Below are 27301 nucleotides of genomic sequence, written 5' to 3'. Positions count from 1 at the left end.
ATCTTTGACGCTACGTATCTGGCCAGATGTGTCTAAATCAGTAGTAAAGGAGAACTAACATCAAGAGTTCTCCAGTGCTATAGAAAATGGAGAAAGTACACCACTGTAGAGTCTCGCCACTTGTGTGTGGCATTAGAGGCTACCCAAAGAGTCATGGCCCACAACCACAAGCTACAGCATACATTGGAAACTCTGGCCCAAACTGTGTGGTCCTTATAGCACCAATGAAGACTGTCTACTCTTTCATTAACCTCTCAGGTCCCCTCACCGCTTTCCTGGGCAACTTAGGGACCTTTTACCTGAGACCTTGTCCTTGAAAGATGGTGAAGCCCTAGCCTGCAGATGGTTGAACTGCCCTGAAAATGTATATGTGACAAAATGTGTTGTTGCCATCAAGAGACTGTTAGCAAGAGAATCATGCTGCACAGCTTCACTCTGATTCACAGGGCCCCTGTTCTTTGCCTTTGCTACCCTCTGCACTACAAAGAAAACGGGAGCACAATTCATAGAAATCCCCCTCTACTGACACCTGCTAGGGCACAGCTGCCCAGGGAAGAGCTAAAACATAAATGGAAAAAAAGGCTGTTTGTATCTAATACACAGGAAAAATAGTTCAAGAACAGTTTATCTTTGTAAAAGTTCAACCCCATACCACTGCCAAAATCAGCAAGACCAAGGATGACCTGTTAAGTAAGTATCAGAGGGGTAGCCGTGTTAGTCTGGTTCTGTAGAAGCAGCAAAGAATTAGTCTATAAGGTGCCACAGGATTCTTTTCTGTTAAGTAAGTGTTAGCTATGGAAGTTAAATATGCCCCAGACATTTTAGCTTAGTACTATACCAAGTCTTCCCAAGATTTAAAAAAAAACAAAGAAACTTGTATAATTTGCTTAGTTGGGGGCCATTCCCAATCTTCCTTTTAAATATTCTGTCCCTTTGGAGATATAAACCCTACTACCCATTATTCCTAATTTGAAATGAAGCACTACACAGTGCCAGGGTTTTTTTTTTCAAATGTTATTAAAACTGAAAATTCCAAAACACTTGGAACAAAGCCATAAATATTTACAAAATCGAAAGTTAATTATAAATCAATAAAGCTACAGGGGTTTTACAAGTATTAACACTTATACCAGAAAAGAACTAGACCTCAGGCATATAAAACAGTGTAAGTACATTTATTACATCTTAAAAAAACCCCACCCTTGTTTCTAGTGAGAAAGAATTCCACGCATTGCTTTATTGCTAACCTTTCAACAGGATCCCTCAGCATGACGATAAGTTTGGCATGGGGCTGGAAAGCATGGATGAAATCCTGGATTAAAAATGGAGGTTCTCCATCAGTACTGTTGTCATAGAAGAAAACCCAGGCATTGTTATCCCACATTGTAGAAGCACTGGCCTCTCCTAGAAATGACAAGTATTTACAATGAGTATCTGACTAATTTTTTTTCTTTACATTGGCACTAAAGATGAAGATCCTGACCGTCAGCTTGTGTAAATCAGTCTGGCTCCATTGACTTTCATGGACTTATGCTGATTTACACTGCCTGAAGATCTGACCCATGTTTCTGCAGAATCAGGAAGCTCTTAGTTAAAGACACTTTTATATAATTACACAAATTATCACTGTCATTATGCTGTACTTCTGAAAATGGTTGATGAATATTCAAATATATTTAACTTTAAAAGGGTGTGACCAATTATATAATGAACAGAATTTGTAAGTTAGTGGTAGTAGAGCTATTTCCTACCATCCAGACAGAAAGAACATATATCCCATAAAGATTTTCAATTCCACCTTATCTTTAAGGTACTTTCTGAGAGTTACTTTAAACACTTCCCTAATTGCAGGGAATGACATCATTTGTAATTGGCTAGCCTGATAAAAAATGTAAAGAACCACTCCAGACAATCAGTATTGCTTAGACCATGAACTGAGGATTTGAGAGATACACAAGCAATGTGGGAAGAAAAGCATCAGTCAGATTGGCTGTGTCACAGTGTACTGAATCTTTCCTTCTCCTCAGTTATTATTGGAGCGTTACTATAACACCATCAGAGATACTGTACAATACCATCATGTCCCATAGTCTCAAGTACAGATATGCACTTAAAAGGAAGACAAAATCAACTGATTTCACAATGAATAATAAAATACAGTTAAAGACCAGATTCTGATATCTTTAGGTCAAGAAAAACCTTACTCTGAAAGTAGTGTCATTTATCTTAATAGGACTACTCCTGGAGTAGGTTGCTACTCAGTAACTACTCAACTGAGTAAAGGATATCAGAATCTAGCCAATAGTGCCACATACTGCATCTATCTCTTAAACTGTACTGTCTCCTTCTGCTGAGTAATACTAAAATTCATGAGACAAAATTTGCTTCAACAAAATGTATGTTTTAGCCTTTTCCAAGCTCTCTCTTTTTGCCAATGTGGGAGACACTAATTTCTGTTAATGAGTTTTTGAACCAAAAGGGATGAGAAAAAAAAACCCTGTAATTGATAGTTCTGTGATTTAATCATGTACAAGTACATATATGCAAATATATTCTTATTGTAGCGAATTTTCCTTTTCTCTTTCTTTGCCTCCTCTTCTTCTTTGTATTTGAATCCTCATTTTGGAAAAATCCAATCAAGTTTTTAAACTTAAAATAAAAATTGCCAAAGCCTTCATACTAAATAAGCATTTATCAATTCCTTTAGGCTCCACTTTTACCTACGGTACTTCACTAAAAGAGCCTGGAAGACATTAGAGACCAGAATTATTTACTGATATTCTCATTGTTACTGTTTTGAAAGGAGAAATTGGGGCTTTCAGTCTAAGACTGGAAGTCCAGAAGATCTTTGGTTTCTCTTTCCAAATCAATCATAAACACCATTACATGACCTTGAGCAGATCATCTGACATGTTAGTTCAGTAGCGGTCAGTTCAGCTCAAAAGCTGGGTAAAGTGGAACCGCAAAAGACTAAATGCAGCATTGGAGCAAAATCCCCACACCAAAACAGGAGTGAGAGTCTGTATTTGTATTACCGGTGCAATGAACAAGATCCAGTGCTGTAAATATGTGTGAAGGAATGTGTGGAATATAAATCCTGCATGGACTGAATAAGAGCAATGCATTTAGATATATGAGCACTCTGACAGTCCAGATCGGCACAGGTCCACTGAAGTCTATGGTATTACACCGATTTAAACCAGAGAATTTTCCCCACAGCCTGCAGCCAATTTAAGAGCTGTGTCAGGCCCCAGATGCATTGGAACCAATGTTGTCCTGCTGTGTGGGAAGAGGGCAGGAAGTGAGGAACCCAGACAGACAGTGGGCTCCATCCATCCTATTGCACAGAGGTATTGGGGGACCAAGCAGCTGTCCAGGGCATGGGTGCAGGCACAGGCATGAGTCCATATATTCATGACTCTACCCACCAAGGAAACCAGGGACATCAGCTACAGAGGCTATAGAAAGCCTCTGAAAATAACCTGCAGCCTTTCAACTATCTAGCCAGCCAGCCAGCTATACCACAGACATAAGCATAGTCTCTGAACAATTAAGATATTCCTTTACTCCTTTGGAACTCCTCTGCACAACAACCCATATAGGACCAGATTCTGCCATCCTTACCTACAAGAATAAGAATAGTGGAGTCTAGTCCTTACTTTGGCTGTGGATTTTGAACAACGTTTACTTTTGTATACATGCTCTCAGTTTACTCATTCAGGAGAGTGAACTTTAAGCTAAAGATGTTGTTTTTTGTGCAGTTAATTTAGTATAGCTTGTGTTCGGAACTAAAACAGGATGACTGTGAGGAACTAAAAGGAAAAAGAATTTAATTCCTACCCATTTGACAGTGTCTCTTTACACATAATACAGATTTAATATCTGCAAAGACGGTACCCTATTCAACACATCTTGAATTAATCACCGTTATATCCACTGCATTTATATATCAAATTATCATAGCACAATCAAATATATACTAATTTTTCATATGGACTTAAAGCACATACTGTATGATTAAACTGCCTACTTTAATTAAAGAATAAATGTACGATGTCCTTATCCTGAGATTAATGGAATAAAATCATGTCATGTTTTCATAAAACATTCTTGTGAATTTATCAGATTAATGATCGTAAATAAAAAAGTCCTGTTTAGAATGCCTGAAGCTAGAACAGCAGTGTACTCTACAGGTCTTCTAAAGATTTAGTGTTTTATTTGCGAAAATATATTACCTAATAAAGATATGACTCAAAGATGGTTAGAATTTGAAAATACTGTTACATGACAAAGTTAAAGGAATGTTTATAGTTTTAATTAAATTTCCCTTTTTAATAATCTGAAGTTTAACAATGCAACATTCTAAGGAAACCTGATTTTCATACATCATGTAGACTGTCTCTAGACTAGATTGTTTTTTTTACTGAGGTCATAAAAAACTGATTTAATGAGCATAGTAAATTCAGAAATTTTCCTGCAAACTTCATAAGGACCAAAGTAACCTTAGCGATAAGGGAACTGAGACTACAGAAAAAACATGAACTCTAAAAAAAGCTGTAACAAGAGGTAAAGGTACTTAAAAATGTACTCTGCTAATTTAAATAAGTGAACGGGGTTTATCTAAGCCAAGGGTCAGCAACCTTTCAGAAGTGGTGTGCCGAGTCTTCATTTATTCACTCTAATTTAAGGTTCCGTGTGCCAGTAATACATTTTAACATTTTTAGAAGGTCTCTTTCTATAAGTTTATAATATATAACTAAACTATTGTTGTATGTAAAGTAAATAAGGTTTTTAAAATGTTTAAGAAGCTTCATTTAAAATTAAATTAAAATGCAGAGCCCCCCGGACTGGTGGCCAGGACCCAGGCAGTATGAGTGCCACTGAAAATCAGCTCACGCGTCGCCTTCGGCACACGTGCCATAGGTTGCCTACCCCTGATCTAAGCATTTCACCTGTGAAAGTATTGTAGACTGTAATAAAAATAGCAGGAATATCTGCAGATGTCCCTGATGGCAGAACTTCACAGGACCCAGTACTGCAATCTTGCCAGGCACAGAACATCCATTTAGGTAAAGGAAAGCAACCTGCCTCCAGAGGAAAATAAATAATTCACCTATCTATAGACAGGGGCCTTACCTGACATCAAATGGCCCTCTGCTATGATTAATTTACCGCGGACATAAGACACTTTGATTAAGCTTATTGTACCATTGCTATAAATGTTACAACTAATTTAGGACCACTGACATATTTTCATAAGTAGTATTTGCAGTACCAATGATGATGTGGTTCATCTTGCTGTGCCCTTTTGTTACATCGCTCTGTAACACACCCTGAATCTGATATGCAGCCAAGTCAAACAGATCAAGGTAATCTTCCACTGGGTAGCGATCATGAAATCCATCCCTCAGACGAATTATTCCTAAAAACAAAACCCTAATGAGTAAAAAAGAAGCTAGAAAATAAAACTCAAGAGCCAGATCCACAGTTGGAGTTAATCAGCAAAACTCCATTGACATCAATAAATCTACAGCATTTTACACTAGCAAAGGATTAAGCCAAGGAGCATAACGTTAAGATAAAAAGGCAATTATTAAGTAGTTGTGATTCAAGATACTAGAATACTAAAATATAAATTCATGCCGAGAGGAAATATTTTAAAGTGCTATGTTTTACAGACCCTGAATGAATAGCTTGAACTTTCTTCTAAGTTTAGCTTTTGAAATGAACATAGAGGGCCAGATTCTGCTCATTTACACCAGTGTAAACTGGAGTCACTTCACTTTGGATTTACACTGGTGTGCCTGAGAGCAAAATCTGGCTCTGAATCTGTCAATTACACCCACACTTAACAAATCAGAAAATCAGCAGATTAACAACATTGACTGTCTTCCAAATTTGAAGAAAACAGCACCTTTCTGCAATTCTTGGCTTTGACAATTTTGCCTGAGGGTGAATGGCTTTCACAGACACTTTCAAACAAGATGGGAAGGGGGAATTAAAAAATTTGGAGGAGATGTTTTGTTTATTAATTCTTTTCACCTACCAATCTAATTAACAGTAATAGTAAATTGAACTGGTAACAAAATATCAAGGTATAATTCCTATTTTATTCTTTTGGGGTGGATCGAATTTCTATGAAAGCCAATAGCAAAACACTGTAATTCCCATGCTACTTTTTCCTCTACATGCACCTTGCAGTGTCACCGGCCCTCATTCTTCATCTCCAGCATCAGCGGCTCCTCTTAGGTATCCTCTGCTCCTTTTCCCTTTTTGTGCCTGCTCTCTCCACTTGTTCCTGATCCTCTTCCCATTTCCCTATTTCCTCTTGTGTGTTCCCCCCATTCTCTGCATTCCTGCGTCTTACTCTAGAGATTAGTAAGGCCGAGCTCTGAGAAGCTGCCCTTGCCTTACTTTGATTTACACATCCTGGCTCTTCAATTTCAAATTACGCCAATTTAGATCTATGGGAGTCTGAGTGCAAGGGAGTTTGTTAATGTAAGGAAATCTAATGTTACACGTCACCTCTGAATTTGGCCCTGCTCTCCCACATGCACCATCCTGGCAGACACAATCAGATGAGATGCTTTGGCCGGCAAGCCCTACATTTAAACATGTGGAGATTACCCTGCTTCTATTCTCTGTGGAAGGTTCTAGGATCTGAAATTCACTCCCTCCATTGATCTGACAGAACTTGAGCCTATTAACCATCAGGTCATGATATCAGGCTTATCATTTATTTCCAGGCTTTGGCCTGAGGGGCTGACTGTGAAGAATGAATTTGATGTTAATAGATTTTTAAGACCAGGAAAGAATGCATTATGATCATCTACTCTGACTTTCTGCTTTGTACAGCCCATAGAATTTCACCCAGTGATTCCTGAAGTAGAAGGAATTGTTTCTTTCCTATTATTTCTAATTTGGTGGGGGGAATCTATTTGAGGGTGACATTGTACTTGTGCTATACTGTGTGAATCCTAAATTATGACTGTGCACTCAAAATATCTGATGAGCACGTTTTAGAAATCTAAATATAATAATAAATTAAATACATTATTTATGGTAACAGACAAGAAAAATTAATGTGGAAAAGGAGATATCTATCCATCCTTTTCTTCATTCGTCTTGTTTCCCTGTGTGTATGTGTGTAAATACACACAAATATAAAATGTATGTGTAAACAGATATAGATACCTCCTTTTCCATGTGTGGGTGGGGTCAATATTTATATGTCTAGCCAGAGAAATGCAGAGTGTCTCCAATCTCCATTCAGCCAAATACTGAAATCCTAACTCAGGTTTTACTCAGTTATCACTCAAGGATATTTATATAAATAAACCATCTGTGGTATATATATAAACATTAAACAAAATATCACAGATGTTATTAGAAGTGAATCAGCAAAGTTGGGCTTTTCTAAGGTCTCGTCTACACTACAATCAGGTTGACACAAGACAGCTTACATTGACCTAATTATGGAAGTTTCTACACTTAATTTCACTCCTGCTGACGTAACTGCCCTGCTATGCCGACTTAGTAACTCCACCTCCTTGAGCGGCGTAGAGTCAAGGTCAATGTAGTTAGGGCAACGCAGTGTTAGTGTAGACACTGTGTTACTTATGTCGATTGTTACTAGCTTTTAGGAGCTGTCCCACAATGCCCCACAATCGATACAAGTGCTCCTGGTGAGGACGTGCACCGCTGACACAAGGAGCAAACTGCAGACATGCACAAGTGATGTAATTACTGTGGTGACTGTACGCCAAAATATGTGAAGGCAACTTAATTTTGTAGTGCAGGCACGGCCTAAGTCTGAGCCAACTTTCTACTGAGCTGCTGCTCCACAAATGAAACACTTATGTGTTCGCTAAGGGCTACTTTTCCAAGGAGTTTAAAGAAGAAAACAAATAACATCTAAAAAGGGCACATAACCATTTCCCTGTGCAAGACACAGAACTCCAGCAAAATAAAAAGATAAATACATTAGCAGAAAAAGGATATGCTTTTAAAACAAACTAAGGAATACAATCATAGAATCATAGAAATGTAGGACTGGAAAGGACCGTTATACGTCATTTGGTCCTGTCTCCTGCATTGAGGCAGGACATAGTACTATGTAGACCATCCCTGGCAGGTGTTTGTCTAACTTGTTCTTAAAAACCGCCAATGATAGAGACTCCACAACCTTCCTAAGTAATTTATTCCTGTGCTTAACTACCCTTACATTTAGGAAGTTTTTCTAAAGTCTAACCTAAATCTCCTTGTCTGCAATTTAAGCCCATTGCTTCTTGTCCTGTCCTCAGTGGTTACAAAGAACAATTTATTACCCTCCTCTTTATAACAATTTTTACATACTTGAAGATTTATGCCCCCCCTCAGTCTTCTCTTCTGTAGACTAAATAAAACCAGTTTTTCCCTCATGGGTCACGTTTTCTAGGCCTTTAATCTTTTTTGTTGATCTCTTCTAAATTTTCTTCAATTTAGCTACATCTTTCCTGAAGTGTGGTGCCCAAAACTGGACAATATACCAGCTGATGCCTTGTCAGTGCTGAGTAGAGGGGGGAGAATTACTCCTCGTGTCTTGCATGCAACACTCCTGCTAATACATCCCTGAATGATGTTTGTTTTTCTTGCAACAGTATTACGTTGTTGATTCATATTTAGTTTGTGATCCACTATAACTCCCAGATCTGTTTCTGCAGTACTTCTTCCTATGCAGTCATTTCCCGTTTGGTATTTGTGCAGTTGATATTTCTTCCTATGTGGAGTATTTCGCATTTGTCCTTATTGAATTTCATCCCATTCAATTCAGACCATGTCTCCAGTTTGTCAAAATCATATTGCATCCTAATCCTGTCCTCCAAAGCACCTACAACCCCTCCCACCTTAATATCATACACAAACTTTATGAGTGTACTCTCTATGCCATTATCCAAATCACTGATGAAGATAATGGATAGAACTAGACCCAGGACAGATCTCTGTGGGATCCCACTCAATATGCCCTTCCAGGGAGATTGTGAAAAATTGATAACTATTCTCTAACTATGGTTTTCCATGCAGTTGTGCACCCACCTTATAGTAGGTTCATCTAGGCTATATTTCTCTAGTTTGTTTATGAGAAGTGGGAATGTTCTTGCTGTGTTATGTGAATGCTGAGTTGGGAGTACTGACCTGGGAAGGTTGCAGGGGAGTTGTGCTGGGACGGCCTGCCTTGGGGAAGGGAGCATACCTGAGCATGTAACATGAGAACACAGGAGAGGGGTTGGAGGCCAGCTAACACCTCTGCCCAGGACACTGGACAAAGGCTGGGGGGCTGAGTGATAGGCTGGAGGGAGTTTGGGTAGGGAGCTGGCTGGGAAATGGAGAGGGGCTTCCCAACGGGGCTGTGGCCTCCCTGGGGCTCCAGATGGACCTAACTAAAGGGGGTCCTGTTGTCTGTACCGGCAAGACCTGTTTTGGACTGTGTTCCTGTCATCTAAATAAACCTCTGTTTTACTGCCTGGCTAAGAGTCACGTCTGACTGCAAAGTGGGGGTGTAGGACCCTCTGGCTTCCCCAGGACCCCGCCTGGGCGGACTCATTGTGGGAAGCGCATGGAGGGGCATATGCTGAATGCTCCAAGGACAGACCCAGGAGGTGAAGCCGTGTGAGCTTCTTGCCCTGAAGATAGTCTGCTCCAAGGGAGAGGAGGATCCCCAAAGTCCTGACTGGTTTTGTGGGGAGCAGTTCCAGAGCATCGCCCAGGGACTCCGTGATAAAGGTTATGTGAGACAGTATCAAAAGACTTACTAAAGTCAAGATATAACACATCTACTGCTTCCTCCCCCACAGCATACACAAGTCTTGTTACCCTGTCAAAGAAGGATATTAGCTTGGTTTGACATGATTTGTTCTTGACAAATCCTTATTAACTGTAGCTTATTACCTTATTTTCTTCTAGGTGCTTGCAAATTGATTGTTTTGATTATTTGCTCGATGATCTTTCTGGGTACTGAAATTAAGATGACTAGTCTATAATTTCCTGAGTTGTCCTTATTCCCCCTTTTTTAGATGGGTACTATATTTGCCCTTTTCCAGTCCTTCAGTATCTCTTCTCTCCTCCCCGGATATACTCCTCTATCATTTTATCAAAAGTTAATGGGGGACTTACTTATAACTTGAAAAAGGCATTACTCTCTGAAGAGATATGCTTCCATTTCAGTAACTGCAGTTCTTTTGAAATGTTAGAATCTATGTTTACTCACCAAATCGCTTCCTTGTCCACCAGTGTGGTTCTTTAATTGCTGAGAATCTAACATCTGGGTGTAACCGGAGCCTGTCATAAAGATCGGTCGTTCCACATTTTGGCTGGCCTATTATGTAGAAATGAGGAAGACAGCGCAGCCGATAGTGCTTATCCTTATAATGATACAAGTGGTTCCAAAATACTTTTTTGAGGTAATCAAATATGGTCCGAAAACGCTTTGAATACAGTGCATATGAGTTTGTTGTGTAAGGATCTGTTGTAGTATTTCCTCTATATTCTTCATACCAACAAGGATTCTTGCTATTTGGAAGGAATTTATTAGGAATTATTGAAAACATCTGCAACATAAAGAACAATAATTTCAGTCAAGGCAGCAGCAAAGTTTATAATGGCAGTTTCTTATTTAACACACTTAGTGAACACAACCCAACCACTATCATCATAATCTTTCTAAATATTTTTTTGGCAATTGCACAGCAGAGATAAAACTCTGCTGTTGACCAAATTGGAGCCAGATCCTGCACAGCTGCATGAGGTGGAGAGAGGTGCAGAGCTAGATGGAGAAGGGAGAATATTCATACATTCATCAATTTTAAGGCCAGAAGGGACAACTATGATCATCTAGTCTGACTTCCTACATAATACAAGCCATAGAATTTCACTCAGTAATTCCTACAGTGGAGGAATACTTCCTCCTGAATCCATAAGCGAATGTGATAAATCCCAGCAATTTATGGTCAAAGTACTGCACTTAAGCAAGAGTCATACAATGCCTCTCAGCATCCCTTTGAAATATGCACCTCTGTACCAACCCAATGGCTGCCGGCACTTTTACAGTCCAGCCCAATTCCTGTCAAAGGCAATGGAAAGGCTTCCAGTGACATCAATGGGGATTCGCTTAGGTCCTAAAGCAACAACTGAGCCCAGGAATATTTAAGAATAAAACTGAACATATTTTCCATTGTATCACTTAATACCAGAAGTATTTGGGGGGAGGGTGCTGGCGTGGGGGGGTGTTAATGAAGGAAAAGATTGAGGACAAAATCAACATAGTAAAAAACCACCTTCTGCTGTTAGCTCTGTTGGGTCTAACCAGAAGCACTGTATGACTCTTGCTTAAGTGCTGTACTTCAACTACAAACCGAGCACCTCTAGCCTCCATTCAGCCAAATCCTATCTCAAGTTTGACCCAGTCTTCACTCAGGGATAAATCCCATTTCTGACTTTAGTGAAAGACTTCCCAATTTAGCCCATTGACTTCAATGGGAACTGAGATGCTCAGCCTTCTCAGGATCAGGCCTCATCTTTATGCTGTGAGCGTAGCTAAACTCTATGAAGCCTGCTGGAATCTGTAGTACTACTTAATTTAAGGAATCCTTAAAATAAGCTTTCAAAGAATAATAATTAGGAACACTGATTTAGCCAAAGATAAAATAATCAGATGAAATTAACTTCCAGTTTTTAATTCTGAAATACAAGATTTGCATGAGTGATTGAAATACCAATTACTAGATTTCTGGGAAGGCACACTAGTAATCAGTTATTAAGGGAGGCTGTTTTTTATTTATCAGTTAAATGTTTTGGCACATCTGACTAACTCCTCTGAATTATTTTGAATAAAACGACAAGGAATAAGTTCAATGTAATTGTACTACTCATGCAAGATTGTCAGACTTCTTGTCTCAGATGTTCAGACCATTTATATAATCCATCTGTTTTGCCTATGGCTCAAATGCAGATCACACACACAGAGAGAGAGAAACGTGCATGGAATAACAGCAAATTATTGACTAAGGTGAAGACGCGAATTTACGAGACTTGCATGCGGTCATCCCTGCTTTATGGTTCAGAAACGTGGACTACATATGCTAGGCACATCAGGAAACTGAATAGTTTCTACATGAGATGCCTGCACAAGATCCTGAAAATAAAGTGGGAAGACAAAATACCAAACACAGAGGTGCTGGAGCGCGCAGACTGACACACTTAGAAACCACTATCCAGAAGAAGAGGATGCAATGGCTTGGTCATGTCAGGAGAATGGGAGAAGACTGTATCCCCAAGAATATTTTGTACGCTGAGATTCGAGACGGCTCTAGAAAGTGGGGTCACCCTTTATGTGGTACCACGATGTGTGCAAAAATGACATGAAGTTGTTCAGCATCAATGTAGAAAGCTGGGAGGAGCGCGAAGAATCCCAGTGCAGAATATCTGGCACTGGGTGCAGCTCAACATGAAGCAGCTTTGATCTAGAGCAGGGATCGGCAACCTTTGGCACGCGGTCCGCCAGGGTAAGCACCCTGGCAGGCCGGGCCAGTTTGTTTACCTGCTGCGTCCGCAGGTTCAACCGATCGCCACTCCCACTGGCTGTGGTTCACCAGCCCAGGCCAATGGGGCCGGCAGGAAGTGGTGGCCAGCATATCCCTTGGCCCGTGCCGCCTCCCACAGCCCCCACTGGCCCAGGACTGCGAACTGCGGCCAGTGGGAGCTGCAATTGGCTGAACCTGCGGACACGGCAAGTAAACAAACTGGCCCGGACCACCAGGGTGCTTACCCTGGTGAGCTGTGTGCCAAAGGTTGCCAACCCCTGATCTAGAGGATGGAAGCAAAGCAAGAAAGAAGAAAGCAGCGTACTGTAATCTTGGATTACAACTCAGACAACACATGGAATGGTGAAATTTGTAACAAGCTGTGTCACTCTCGTTTTGGGCTTGTCAGCCATAAGTGGATTCATCAGGCACTTGATTAGACCTCTTATGCATACACTATGGTCCAGTGAATCGACAGTTGCATATTACAGATATACAGATAAATATATCTATATGAAGGGAAAAGACTGCAGCAGTTGGTGTTCCAGATCCATATCGACTTCAATTAGCTATACTGTTTTACCTCATCTGAGGATCCGGCCCAGAATACTTGAAATAAACGAACAAACATACATACATCAGTTTCAGAGGGAGTTTAGTTTATACTTACATGCAGTTCTTGTTTCTTCAGGTCTTCTAAATCTGGACGTTGTCTGTTTATAAACTCAATCTTTGAAGTAATAGTGTCAATAATTAATTTAATGCTTGGATAATCCCTTACATATGAAATATTAATTTTAGAAGGCTGGTAATGGTCTTTCATCTCACTAAGGCTTTCATTGTCCATTAAGTTTGGATTGCCAGTAAAAGCTCCATAATGGAATGGCGAAGGTATTAGCAATAGGCCATGTTTGGCTCCAGTCAGTATGTATGATGCCATCACTAAAGTCATTATTATCAACCCAAATATCAAGCTGCATAGCTTCCCTTTCCTCAAGCAAAAAAATCCATTCCAGCTTTCATTATGATGAGTCCTTACTTCCAAGACTGCTAGCAAGTTCATCTGCTTACTATCCACATACAAAGGAATTATATTGTCTTGTTTGCAGACAGGACACTTCTGGTTAATATGATTAGACCGACGGCATCTGAAACACCGTTTGTGCAAGTCATTTGGTAATAACTGTATGCAACAATTAATGCAATGCCTCATATTAGTACCGTTAAACTGCTATATTAATGAGCCATGAATAGCCATAAAATATTTCTGATGCATACAAATTATTTTCTGAAAACCTGAAATAATTTAATTCCTTGCATTATGATATATGTTGTAATTAAAAAAAACCAGGTTCAAAACAAAACAGCTAAAATATGCTGAAATTAATATACGGTCTCAGTCACAAATAAAAAACTACAAATAAAAGTATGGTGGACTTGTTTCATAAAGATCTGGCTCCTTAAGGGAAATCTAGTAAAATAAAAAGCAACCACAAGTCTTGCTCAAGTTTTTCCCATTGAACAAAATGAGATGGAAGAAACTTCACTATATAGTGTGAAAATACACAAAAAATAAAAAGACCTCATTGTTCTCTGATGTATTTAGGAGTAAGCAATATATGTAGCCCAGACAGATGGTGCCTTGGAAAGTCCCATATGCTCTCAAAAACGGTAGGTTCCAAAATGGAGTGCTGCCTCTGAAAGTGTCATCTACATAAAGGTCGCTTCAAAGATCTGTGTTGCATAACCTAAAAAAGCAAAAAAAAAATGTATATGGATATATGCCAATGAATAAGCCATTACATTAATCAGCTGCAATACAAGTATGATCTACCACTTGCAAACAAATTCTTAGTTAATTTAGCAACCTTAATTGAAAGGTATCTTCCACTTAAAAACAAAATATTATAGTTACAAAATTTAAACACACTAAAAATTTGGAAACTCAACTAAAAGTTTCCAATGAACTATCACTCTCTAACCCGTAATTAGACGCAGATTGAGAACCCTTTGCTCACACTCTTGATCTGTTACTCATGCACAAGTTGCACAATTGTCTTCAATAATTGCTCACCAATGTAAATAAACAGTTTGTAATTTGGCCCTTTCTTTGAATACGTGAATGCCCTTAGGCATTGCAAAGCAAAGTGTTTGGGCACCTAAGGTACCTAGAAAATCATAGGAACAACACTGTGATCCACAAACCTAGGCTACCTGTATGATGAATGGGAAGCAATGGGTGCCTTAGAATATAATTCACAAAAGACAGCATGGTAGAGGGCTCCCTACCTAAAATAACCAATGGGAGATGCTAATGTGCTAAGGCCACCCCTTTCTCAGAGCTAAGTGCCTAAGTCCAGGCTGCAGGGAGGTGCCTACCTCTAATAGCTACCCATGAATGGGAACTCCTCTCCTGACTTTGGTGCCTACATCATTTCTTGTAGGAATGAATTAGGTGCCTGACTCACTCCATATGAAACAGCCAGAGCCACAGATAGTAGTGGTTTTTCATAGATTCCAAGGCCAAAAGGGACCACTGTGGTTGACCTCTTGTATAACACAGGCCATAGAACTTCCCCCAAAATAATTCCTAGAGTATGTCATTTTGAAAATCGTTCAATCTTGATTTGCAGGATGTCAGTGACGGAGAATCTGCAATGACTCTTGGTCAATTGTTCCAGTGGTTATTCTCACCGGTAAAAACGTATGCCTTATTTCCAGTCTGAATTTGGCTAGATTCAACTTTCTGCCACTGGATCATACTATACCTTTCTCTGCTAGAATGAAGAGCCCCTTATTAAATATTTGTTTCCCAGGTATGAACCTATAGGCTTAATCCAGTTACACTTTAACCTTCTCTCTGTTAAAATAAACAGATTGAGTTCCTTGAGTTTATCAGTATAAGGCACATTTTCTAATTCTTTTATCTTTTTGTTGTTCTCCTCTGAGCCCTCTCCAATTTATCAACATCCTTTTCTAATTGTAAGCACCAGAACAGGAACAGTATACCAGCAGGGTTTACCCCAGTGCCATCATGTCAGTGGTGATGACTTAATAACTTTTAGCCACGGGGTTAGAGTACTCAACTGGGAAGTGGGAGACCCAGGTTCAATTCCCCCTTGCCTGGCAGAGGGGAGAAAAGATTTGAACATGGGTCTCCCACCTCTCAGGAGAAGGCTCTAACATCTGAGACTATGGTATATTCTCATGCGGGTTCCCTCAATCTGTCCCGTTGAATCTGATTCACTGTAGAATAATACTTAAACAGTCACTCGGACGGACGGACGGACACACACACAGAGGTTGGGGCATCCACCTGGGGGCAGGAAACCCTGGATCAAATCCCCCTGTTTCAATCACTCTTTATTTATCCACAGTGGTACAGCTTCAACAGGATCATAATGAGGGACTTAGGCACCCAAAAAACAGAACTTATTTGCCTAAATCTGGGTTTAGGCACTAAGTAGCATCCTGGATTCCACCTGTTCTGCTCCATGCTCAAGAGTCTAATATGTGAATACCCAACCCTCTTCCTGCTCATGGAAACTCCCTCTGTTATATTCCCAGACCAGAGAGAGCATAAAACAAAAAGCAAAACACACACAACTTGCACAAGCCCTTGTGCTGCTCAGTCCTTTCACAGGGCACCCACTGCAACCAGAGCTGTCCCCTTTGACCTCCTCAGCAGACTGTCAATCCTTAAAGGAACAGAGCAGAGGTAAATCTAACCCTGATATTCCCTTAGGAGTGCTGCAAATCCATTTAACCGGGGTGGGGAAGGTGTACTAGAAGCAGTGGTTCAAAAGGTTGGATAGGGGTGTTTCTGACATTTTCTTTCAATGCTGCAGGGCCTTCTAAAGACAGAGTGGAGTGTCCAGTTGAGTGAAGGTTGTGGATGTGCTGGCAGTCAAGAGCAAGAACTCAAAATAGGCGCTCTGGTGGTTGGACTGGGTACCTCTGGGATGTTGTGGCGGCCTACAGATGGCCCATGATATACAGAAAAATCACTGAGAAACTTACCATTAGCAGTCAGTTTACATTTTGGAAGGGCACTTTTGCAACACAAAGTAAAACTATTTCCCCATATTTATTCCCCCCCCCGCCACACACACACACACACACATACACATACACACACTGTTCCTCACAGCTTCTTGTCAACAGTTGCAAATGGACCATTTTCATTACCATTACAAAAAGTTTCTCTCTCTCATGCTGGTAATAGCTCACCTTAACTGATCATTCTCATTAGCGTGTGTATGGTAACACCCATTGTTTCATGTTCTCTGTGTGTATATATATATCTTCCTACTGTATTTTCCACTGTGATCCGATGAAGTGGGCTGTAGCCCACGAAAGCTTATGCTCAAATACATTTGTTAGTCTCTAAGGTGCCACAAGTACTCCTGTTCTTTTTGCGGATACAGACTAACACAGCTGCTACTCTAAAACCTAGGAATGTTGTGTTTCTTTAATAAAAATATATATTAGCAGAGTCATTTGAGAGCTACGGCCCCAGCAAAAGCACTTAAGCATGTGCATATCTTTAAGTATGGGAGTAGTCCCATTGAAGTCATGGTTGACGGAGTTCCTTTGTTTAGAGTAAAGACTGTATATCTCATACAAAGACTTCCAAGCACTGAGAAGACTTCAGTACCACTACTCACAAGCTTAAGTTTACACAGGTGCTTAAGTGTTTATTAGACTGAGGTCTAAATCATTCTCAATTAAATACTTCACCATACAGGTGCTCATGTAGAACCAGGGAGCAAAGTCATTAATAACTTCTTTATTTAAAACCACTTTTGTTTGAAATTACCCTATTACAGGAAAAATTCAGAGCAGAGAAATCAGAAGTGATAAATCCAAGCATTAGCTTCCCAAAAAGAGTTAGATTCTTTGAACTAAGGTCAGAAACTTACATTTTTAGTATCTTAACTCAAAATCAGATATGCTGATTTGCTTCAAAGTTTTTATTTTATTTATTCATTTAGTTAATATCTTCTTTTAAGCTAGGCTGACCAGATAGCAAGTGTGAAAACTTGGGACGGGGTTGGGGGGGTAATAGGAGCCTATATAAGAAAAAGCCCAAAATATCAGGACTGTCCCTATAAAATCGGGACATCTGGTCACCCTATTTTAAGCTTCCACATAGGAAAAAATAATAATTTGATTTGTTCTGTTTTTGATGAAGTTCAGAGGGCAGAGGTGTCCAACATAGAGCTTTTGGGGTAACAAACAAAGTATACCAGCCTCCAGTATCTTTAACATCTACTAATCCTTTGGTTTGGGCAAAGTATGCTGGAAAAGCTTTTAAAATAATTTTGAAAAAAAATCAAATATAACAGTGAATGTAAGGTGAGAGATACAGCAAAATGATGAAGGAAGCCAAGGAGGAAAACAGCTGGAATGCATCGTTATCAATGGATAATGTTTAATTTTGTTTTTAATATACCAGTAAACTGTGTAAACATCTCTTTACAAAGCGAGGGGGATCTTACTGAAGTCCATCTCTTTCCCACAGACTTAAGAATCAAATACCAATAAGCATCTTTTTTTCTGATTTGGAGCTCATTGCAAAGCCTACTGAAGACACTGGAAAGACTCCCATTGATTTCAATGGGCTTTGGATCAGGACACTATGCAGTGGAGACGTGGACACTGAAAGAGTTATCACTCTGTAGCATGAGACAATACCAAAATTATTGCTTTGATTAAATATATTTTGATATACACCATGAAGCCAATTAAGGCTTCACCACTTCTTAAAGAGCTGAAGATTAAAAGCTGCTTAAATACTCAGTCTCCCTGCAAAGTGATACCATGACAAGGACGTGCACAACCTGGATACATATACAGTACTCCAAAGTAATCCGATGTTGGGCAAGAACAAAGATGCCTACTTCCAGGGGGTGAATATACTTGGTCTGACCTAAGTGCTATAAACTGAATACAAAGTAACAATTGAAGACCTAATACCTCTCTACAAATCTCTGCTACTGAAGTATTTCTCCCTAGAGGCAGTGTCACCATTGTCAGACAGGGGAATAATGTGACTCACATAAATAAAAAAGTTGCACGCTTAAGTAGATAAAATGTGACTGATGAAGGAGAAATAGTCTATTTGATTGAATCTGTGACAGTGCTTAAGAAGCATATTTCCTATACAGGATTCTCAAGAGACAAATGGCCTGAACAATGAGCAGTGAGGTCCATCCGGTCCCATAGCGAGCTTGGGGGGCTGTCCTCATTTAGGAGGGTGTAATCTGCTTCCCCCCCCCCACGTGACTTGAGAAACTTTAGTTCTCAAAACACACACACACACACACACACACAATGAAAATAACTCTTCAGCTAAGCAAGTAAAATGAGGAGGAAGGGGCATATGAGATGGGAAGTACTGAATGCCTTATGGTCCTGAAATACAAGCCAAAACATCCTTAACTTGGTCCCTGTTTTCTATCTCCTTCTTCTTCGCACACATGAAAGGAGATTGCATTTTCTCTACATTGCTCTATCACTTTCTAAGCCACACTGCATTGCGAAGCATCATGCACCCTTCATATATAGTTTTTATTTCAAAATCAGGCAGTTACGTTCCAAAATAGGAGTTGCAAGGAGAAAATGGAAACTAGAAGCTGAACCACAATGATGGGTTTTGTTGGAGATGAAATAACTTCCCCAGAAATAAAAGAGCATTCTATTTTCTAGTCCCTGCGTGAGCAGCCTCAATATTAACCTGAGCAATAGAAGGATCATTAGCAAACCATTTATAAAAAAATTGTAATTGAGAAACCCTGCAGGTTAGATAATTGAATGTCCCTTCCGTGCAAGATCGATAAAGGGCATCCAGTTTCCCCATAAGAATCATATCAAATTATTGCAGATAAAAGCTGAGATAGCAGAGAAGAGAGAGCCTGAAGAGTTCAAGAGAACATTAACTTTAATCCAGTGGAGAGAGAGAGAGAAACACTAGGTAATTAAATTATTGTTTTAATGAAATTAATCTAAGGCCTTGACTAAGACAGAGAACCTTCTGCCAGCTTTTATGGTATCCCTAAAGGCTCAAGACCATCTTCTGACTATTTAAATGGAAATACATTTTTCAAGGAGCCTTAATCAAAATATGAAATAAAACAGATGTTTGGCTATTCATATTTAAGAAAAAATGATTCAATAATATCAGTGTGGCACAGAAAATGTACTAAGGAATCGCTACAATAAAGAGCAACATGTCATCTGCAAATAGGTCCAATTTATAAACAATGTCCCCAATACAGACATGCCTTGGTTAGCTCTGACTTCAACTGCTGTGATGGTCTCTCTGGCCTCCCTACTTCCTGACTTGCCATGGTCCATCTATCCAAAAAGATGCTGCTACAATCATCTTCCTTGCCTGCTGCTGCCATCAATACCCTTCTCTAGTTTCTTTTACTACCAAGATCTCATCCTCACTTTAAAGGCCCTGTACAACTTTTTCTGCCTGACTTCCAAACATCTTTGTTCTCTCTTCTTCCTCCTAATACCTCTGGCTTCCTTCATTCCATCCAAGATTCCAGCCTAATTCTTTTGTTTCTTTCTCTCACTATTGCCTTCCTCCATGCTAACCATTATGACCAGGAATCACTCCCTCTGCTGACACATCAAGGAACCACCACATCTTTCAAATCGCAGCGTAATACACTTTTCCCACAAAGCTTATTACTGTTAATCCACCAAGGAAAGAAGGGTCACAGAAAAAAACATTGATGTATTTTAAATCTACATAAATATATACGTACACACGCATTTATAAAGTGCATATTTTGCACTACTTTAAGATAAGCCTACCTTCTGATCATCTAGTGCAGTGGTTCTCAAACTAGGGCTGCCGCTTGTTCAGGGAAAGCCCCTGGAGGGCCGGGCCAGTTTGTTTACCTGCCAGGTCCACAGGTTTGGCCGATTGCAGCTCCCACTGGCCGCAGTTCGCCACTCCAGGCCAATGGGGACTGCAGGAAGGGCGGCCAGCACGTCCCTCAGCCTGAGCCACTTCCTGCAGCCCCTATTCGCCTGGAGCAGCGAACCACCACCAGTGGGAGCCGCAATCAGCCGAACCTGCAGACCCAGCAGGTAAACAAACCAGCCCGGCCCGCCAGGGGCTTTCCCTGAACAAGCGGTGGCCCTAGTTTGAGAACCACTGATCTAGTGTATTATTTATTATTACTAAAGTGTCATAATCTATGAGTCCTGGCACTTAAAAATAACAGGTCCCTACCTTGAGGAATTTGAAATCTAACTAAAAATATTCAACAGCAAGGAATGACAATATACAAAGGTTGGAGAAAAGGGTAAGAGAGGACAAAGATGAAAGAGCTGAGATATACTTGCTTTCAAGTATGTTCTTGAAAAATCAATTTTTTTCTGATTTTAAAAGACTGTATATATTTATCTTAAACAATACATATTGAAACTCAAAGCAGTGTCCAGAATGAAGTCTAAGGTGAAGATCAGTGATGAAAGTAAGTTCTGAAGAGGGTTATATCTACACTGCAATGAAAGACCCATGGCAGCGAGTCTCAGAGACAGGGTCAGCTAACTTGGACTTGTGGTGCTAAAAACAGCAGTGAAGATGTTTGGGCTCAGGCTGGAGCCCAGGCTCTGAAACCCAGGGAGGGAAGTGGGTCTCAGAGCCCAGCATCCAGCCGGGACTGAACATCTAGACTGCTGTTTTTAGCTCTGCAGCCATGGGCCGGAATCAGTTGATCTGGACTATAAGACTTGCTTCTACCTGTTTTTTATTGCAGTGTAGACATATACTCTGATGTTGCACATTACGTAGGGTTAGGAGGAGGTGTTTCAGGCATAGGGGCAACATATGAAAACAATAATTAACAGGAGCTTTAAAACGCCAAACTCAGAATGATGTTACAGATGAAAAAGTGCACCTTGGGATGAATAAATGATCAAAATAATACTAAACTGTGACTGAAGGGACAGCAGTGGTGTACTGGAGAAAAGTCTTAGTGGCTTGAATAGACTTGATCTCATCTAACTATAATGATTAACCTATCTAGGTGTAGTCTGCACTTGGATGGTTGACTACAGGATGAAAAACATGGTGTTATTATCGGGTCTTCTGCTCTGGTCATTAATGTAATAAACTAACACTACTACTACTGATACGACTACACTACTAAATGGCCAGAGAACAAAATGTGAGGTAGGTTGGCATACTGCTGCTAGTACCTTTGAAATTTGCTGTGATTCATTAGTGATGCTTTCCAGAGACCCTCAGGGTTCCAGTAAAATCTTCTCAAGATCTTGTTGCAAAAGAAATGTAGGGATAAGAAAACTTAGGGTATTCATTAGCATTAAAATAAACATTTATAAAATATCATGAATTTACATGCTACTTTGAAAATATATATCCTGCAAACCCTTATGCAAGTGTTTAATGTTACTGGCATGAGTGGCTTCATTGACCAACAGAATTATTTAGGTAAATAAGTTAAACACATACAGAAGTATTTGAGAGATCAGATCCTTAGCGTAAGACATGTTTCCTGCCTGAAAGAACTTGCAGTCTAAATCAGACAAAGCAAAGATGAGGCAAAGCATAACCATTTATGGAAGACACAGTAAGGAGATATTATGATTAAAGGGGAAAAAAGAGGAATAAAGCATTCCTGGAAGAAATTAGAGTTTTAATGACTGTTCCAAACAGTGGTGTTAAAAAAACCCACAAAATTGTTTATTTCCATGTCCGCAGTTCTAAAACTTCAGCCAGAATATTATTTGATTTATGTAAGGAGCAGTTTATTTGGATATTCTTGAATAATGGCATGTAATTTCCTGCTGTTGAAATTAATGGTACATTATTTATGGCCATCTCCATACAGTGTTTGACAATTGTATATAAACGTATACCAGTCTTAATCTAGTCCACCAGTCTTTGGGATTCAGCATCAAACTTTTGCAGTCCCCTTGGCCAGCAAATGGTCCTCTTCATAAAATGAAGGAGGAGCTGAAACTCTAGAGCAGTGGTTCCCAAACTTGTTCTGCCACTTGTTCAGGGAAAGCCCCTGGCGGGCTGGGCCGGTTTGTTTACCTGACATGTCCGCAGGTTTGGCCGATCACAGCTCCCAGTGGCCGCGGTTCGCTGCTCCAGGCCAATGGGAGCTGCTGGAAGTGGTGGCCAGTATGTCACTCGGCCCGCGCCACTTCCAGCAGCTCCCATTGGCCTGGAGCAGCGAACCGCGGCCACTGGGAGCCGCAATCGGCTGAACCTGCAGACGCGGCAGGTAAACAAACCGGCCTGGCCCACCAGGGGCTTTCCCTGCACAAGCAGTGGAACAAGTTTGGGAACCACTGCTCTAGACAGTAGGAAGCATGGATTGGGTATAAGGAATGATACAGAGGAGCAGAAAGGGGGGGAAAAAAGAACTAGGTATTTTAAAGACTCACAACTCAATCTCACAGAAGTCTATGGGAATTGCTCCACTGATTTTAGTAGAAGGATCATGCTCATGAACACATCTGTTGGTAATGGGAGAGCTTTCTCAAATTTCCCTTTCTACACTGCTTTCGCTGGCCTGTCATCCAGGGATGAATTGGGCAGAACAGGTGGCAGATACCAGAGAGACAAATGTGACAGGTAGTACTTATCTGAGGCAAGAAACTAACAATGTATGGCAGATCTGCTGTGTCTAAGAACTTTGAGAGAAAAATAGTAATAATCCTGGAACATCCACCAGCTTCTGCTCCAGAGCTATTTAATGTAACAAAAACTGGCCAGATCAACAATATAAAACAAGTGACAACGTCTATAATTCCTATATTTTTGTATTCTGGTATTTAGAAGGAAGATATTACAAGTTTCTATTTTTTAAAATTAAAAATCAGAATAGCTCAAATAATTTCCTTTCCCCCCCCACTCCATTTTTTTCCTTCTTCCATAAATGTAAAGGAAGCTGACTACTATAAATATATGGCTACTAAAAATTGCTTTCATATGCTAATAACTAAATCGCTCCTCATCTATATAATGGCAGGAGATAAAAAACAGATGGAGTAGTTCCCATTTTTCAAAATATGATAATATATTTCTTTTATTTTTCAGTTCTCTAGTCCTAATATTTGGTGTTATCTCTTTCATATAACTCTGTAAAATACAGATATAACTGAAACTTATAAGACTTGCATTAGTGTCCTTACCTGAACCCCAAATTTTATACTGACTTCATTATTCTTAAGTCATTTCAACTTTCCTTAGTACCACATGAAAGAGCAGCATGCTTTTAACCTATTTTAAACATACCAAATATATAGTTGGCCAATCATCAAATGGCATAAATTAGGATAGCTCTTTTGATGTCAATGGAGCTACCTCACTTGACACCTCAGAGTCAGTCTAAATGACGATCTGGCCTCAAGACCTTTTAATAAGAACAATCTCTTTTTGTGCATTTTAGGGCCATACACTCATCTGTCACACAAATTTAAAATAAGCTAAAATCTAAATATGAAAGACAGAATTGTAGATGCACTCCATTTACAAACACCATGTAGCAGATCTTGTTTAAAATCCAGCCCCAACTCTGTGGCCAGAGATCCCATCAGCAGTGGAAACAATGTGGTGCTGCTGCTGTGTATGGGAGTGGCCTGGATTTGCATTGAGGATATACAGAGAGTGGGCAACCCAACTGCAGTGGGCTCTTGCTACAGAGTTAGGGGCTTCACAGGACCACTCCAGCCACAGAGCTTAAGTAGTCTCCATGGAATGGTTGAGGAAGGGCTCTGTGGACTTGAGGAAATGGTGCCTTGTCCTATCTCCCTGGATCCTGGGCTTGTGCATCAGGTTGAGGATTTGACAGTTGATGTTGTTACCAAAGCTGTTTGGAAAAGGCTCTTTTCCAAGGAAAAGTTTGATTTTTTTTCAGGAAAAAAATGAAAACTGAAATATTTCCATATTGAAATACTGCCACAGTGCCTCATGTTCCCATTCTCCTCTACAGGACAGGTTCTCTTACCAGACTTCTCCTGTGATGCTCCATGGTCTCTGATCAAGGTGAGATGTCCCTGGCCATGGTACATTGCAGAAGATATAGTCCAGCTGGGGAATACTGCCATAGAAGAGAATGGGGACATGGGGAAATCAAACTACACCTCCATGAGGCACCATGCCAAGTATATGAACAGAAATATTTAGATCTTCAGGCTTTTGGTTTTCTGATGAAAAAAAATCAAAAATTTCAACAGAAAACTGATAGTTCCATGAAAAATTTCCTTGAATCAAAAAACACTTTTGATGGACAATTTATGACCAGAACCAGTGTTTACATTTTAATCCATAGCTGCATGTTCTAGGCATGATAGGCCTGATCCAACTGTCACTGAAGTCAAGAGAAAGATTCTGACTGACAGCAGTGGGAATTAGATTAGGTCCCTTACTTCTTAGCCATCAGTATAATCTGTGTGAGATGTAACATTCCTATTTCAGTCTGCTCAGTAGTTTCTATGGGAACAAATGGCCTCTAATATAATAAACCTAATGCCCTTCTGCAGATCTAAAATATGTTGTTTTATCAATAGTTTCATAACTGTTTAAAGCAATCTGGACAAATGTTTTCAATACCTGCTTGCTTTCCATGACAAATCAGGAAGATTTATGCAATTCTCAACTTGGGCTAGTGTTAACATTTGTTTTGTAAAAGTCTTAAAAGTAAAGCAGACTTAACATATTCCACTACAGCAACTCAAAAATGCACCTCTTTTTTATTAATATTTTACCGTCAAGCTACTGTGAATTTAATGTTGTAAGCAGTTTATAAAAAAGCTGTGGGTAGCCCTAAGTGAAAAAACTATCTACAGCTTTATCAGGATAAACTCTCTATTAGTGTGAAGGCAAAAAAAGGAAGGAAGTTGTTTTTTTTTTAATTGAGACCTTTATAACATTTTCAATTGTTTAAAAAGAGTTGAATTTCAGTATCCATGCAGAACATCATAATAATATAATTCCACCTCCCACCCACTGCACTGCATTTCCAATTTACTGGATGCCACCTGGTCCAGGTTAGTAGAAACTTGCCTCGTCGTGGTGATAATTCAATGGCATTTTTAAAATGAATTGATGGACTCAGTTCTGCTAACAAGTGTAGTAAGACAAGTGTTAATAAGAAAACCCAGAACACCATCGTCACTGGCCCTTATTAGCTAATGATTTCAGCAGAAAGGGAATGGATTGAATGGGAGTGGACACTGAATTATGTTTTCTCTAGAACAGGTTAAGTCATTTTGGCAGGGCAGTGTGGGGAAATTTACACTAGTGCTACACATGCTGTACTTGCTCAGTGAATAAACATATAAGCAATTAAAAATCACTTTAAAGAGGAAAAACGGGGGCGGGGGAAACAGAGGATAACTAATTCTCCTTCTGCTGGATGATGAACATTTTTGGCTTCTCATGTTAACATTCTGATAATAATAGGGTTACCATACATCCGGATTATCCCGGACATGTCCAAATTTTGGGGTTTTAAATAGCTGTCCGGGAGGACTTTGTAAAAATCTAAAAAGGCCCGGGATTTCCCTCCCAATGCAGAGCGCAGCCTGGCTGACCGAGCAGCCGGGCCAGATTGAGCCGCTCGAATCAGGGCCTCCAGCAGCCAGAGCCCCTCCCCTGCTCCCCCATCCCCTGCAGCCTCAGCGCGCCGCACCGGCAGCACTCGGGGGGGGGGGGGGCTGTGCACTCCACAGGGGAGTGTGACAGCGTGTCTGCAGCAGCGTGTCTGGCTCCACATGGAGGGAGGTTGGATGGAACGGGGGTTCTGGGGGGCCTGGCAGGGGGCGGGAGTGTGGAGAGGGGGCAGGGAAGTCAGGGGACAGGGAGCAGGGGGGATTGGATGGGTCGGGGTTCCTGGGGGGGCTGGGCAGGAGTGTGGATAGGAGTCGGGGCAGTCAGGGGACAGGTAGGGGTTGGGGTTCTAGGGGGCAGTTAGGGTGGTAGGGTCTCAGGAGGGGGCAGTCAGGGACAAGGAGAAGGGAGGCTTAAATAGGGGGTGGGGTCCCAGAGGGTGGTTGGGGCAGGGGATCCCGGAGGGGGACAAGGAGTGGGGGGTTGGATGGGTTGGGGGTTCTGTGGGGGGCAGTCAGGGGGCGGCAAGTGGGAGGGAGTGGATGGGGGCAGGGCTACCCTCCCCCCATGGAGTGTCCTCTTTTTTGAAAGTTCAAATATGGTAACCCTAGATAATAAACTTTGCCTGAACTCACAGCTATTTACTTCTGAGTAATCTACTATCTGCGCCTCCCCAGCTGCAAAAAACTAAATGATATGAGAAATTGTTGATATCTGTAATTTCACCACAAAAACTTCTTGTAATGGTTTTGAGAGCTAACATGACTCATTATGAAGGTCAGCAACCTTCTGCAGAAAACTTATTTCCTCACCTGCTAAAAAAAAGTCTCGAACAAAAATACTGTAAAAAAATGCTTGTCAAATGATTTCCTTAAGGGAAACACTAACATATTCCTTTTGTCAAAAGCTAGAACATTTGGTAACAGTCAAAAGATTATATACACAGCTTGCATAACAGTTGTTCAAATCTAAACTTGCCATAACTGTTTAAGGCCCCAATCTTTAAGTCTTTAGTAAAGCCGGAAAACTCCTACTGAAGTCAGTAGTTTTGACAGTAATAATGTCTTCAGGATTGTTCTCCAACACTTAAAATTTGCCCTACCAGATTGAATCCAAACATGTTCTAATTCCT

At 40.4% G+C, this 27301-nt stretch overlaps 1 protein-coding gene across 3 annotated transcripts in view; it reads right to left on the bottom strand.

The window, feature by feature from the left end:
- CHST15 (carbohydrate sulfotransferase 15) overlaps nucleotides 1–27301 on the bottom strand; it is an 83156-nt gene that overhangs the window by 16569 nt on the left and 39286 nt on the right. For all 3 annotated transcript variants that reach the window (XM_045024906.1, XM_045024907.1, XM_045024905.1), the window contains exons 2-5: nucleotides 13228–14305; nucleotides 10247–10586; nucleotides 5276–5422; nucleotides 1248–1404 (exon numbers count right to left, since the gene is read on the bottom strand). In XM_045024906.1, coding sequence (XP_044880841.1) covers nucleotides 1248–1404; nucleotides 5276–5422; nucleotides 10247–10586; nucleotides 13228–13770 — 1187 coding nt within the window. In that variant the 5' untranslated portion in view covers nucleotides 13771–14305. The remainder of the gene's footprint in view (nucleotides 1–1247; nucleotides 1405–5275; nucleotides 5423–10246; nucleotides 10587–13227; nucleotides 14306–27301) is intronic.

Source organism: Mauremys mutica, chromosome 7 (genome assembly GCF_020497125.1).
Source record: "Mauremys mutica isolate MM-2020 ecotype Southern chromosome 7, ASM2049712v1, whole genome shotgun sequence".
In the NCBI taxonomy this organism is placed as follows: domain Eukaryota; kingdom Metazoa; phylum Chordata; order Testudines; family Geoemydidae; genus Mauremys; species Mauremys mutica.
The sequence above is the reverse complement of the archived record's forward strand: the minus strand, read 5'-3'. Positions and strand labels throughout refer to the sequence as shown.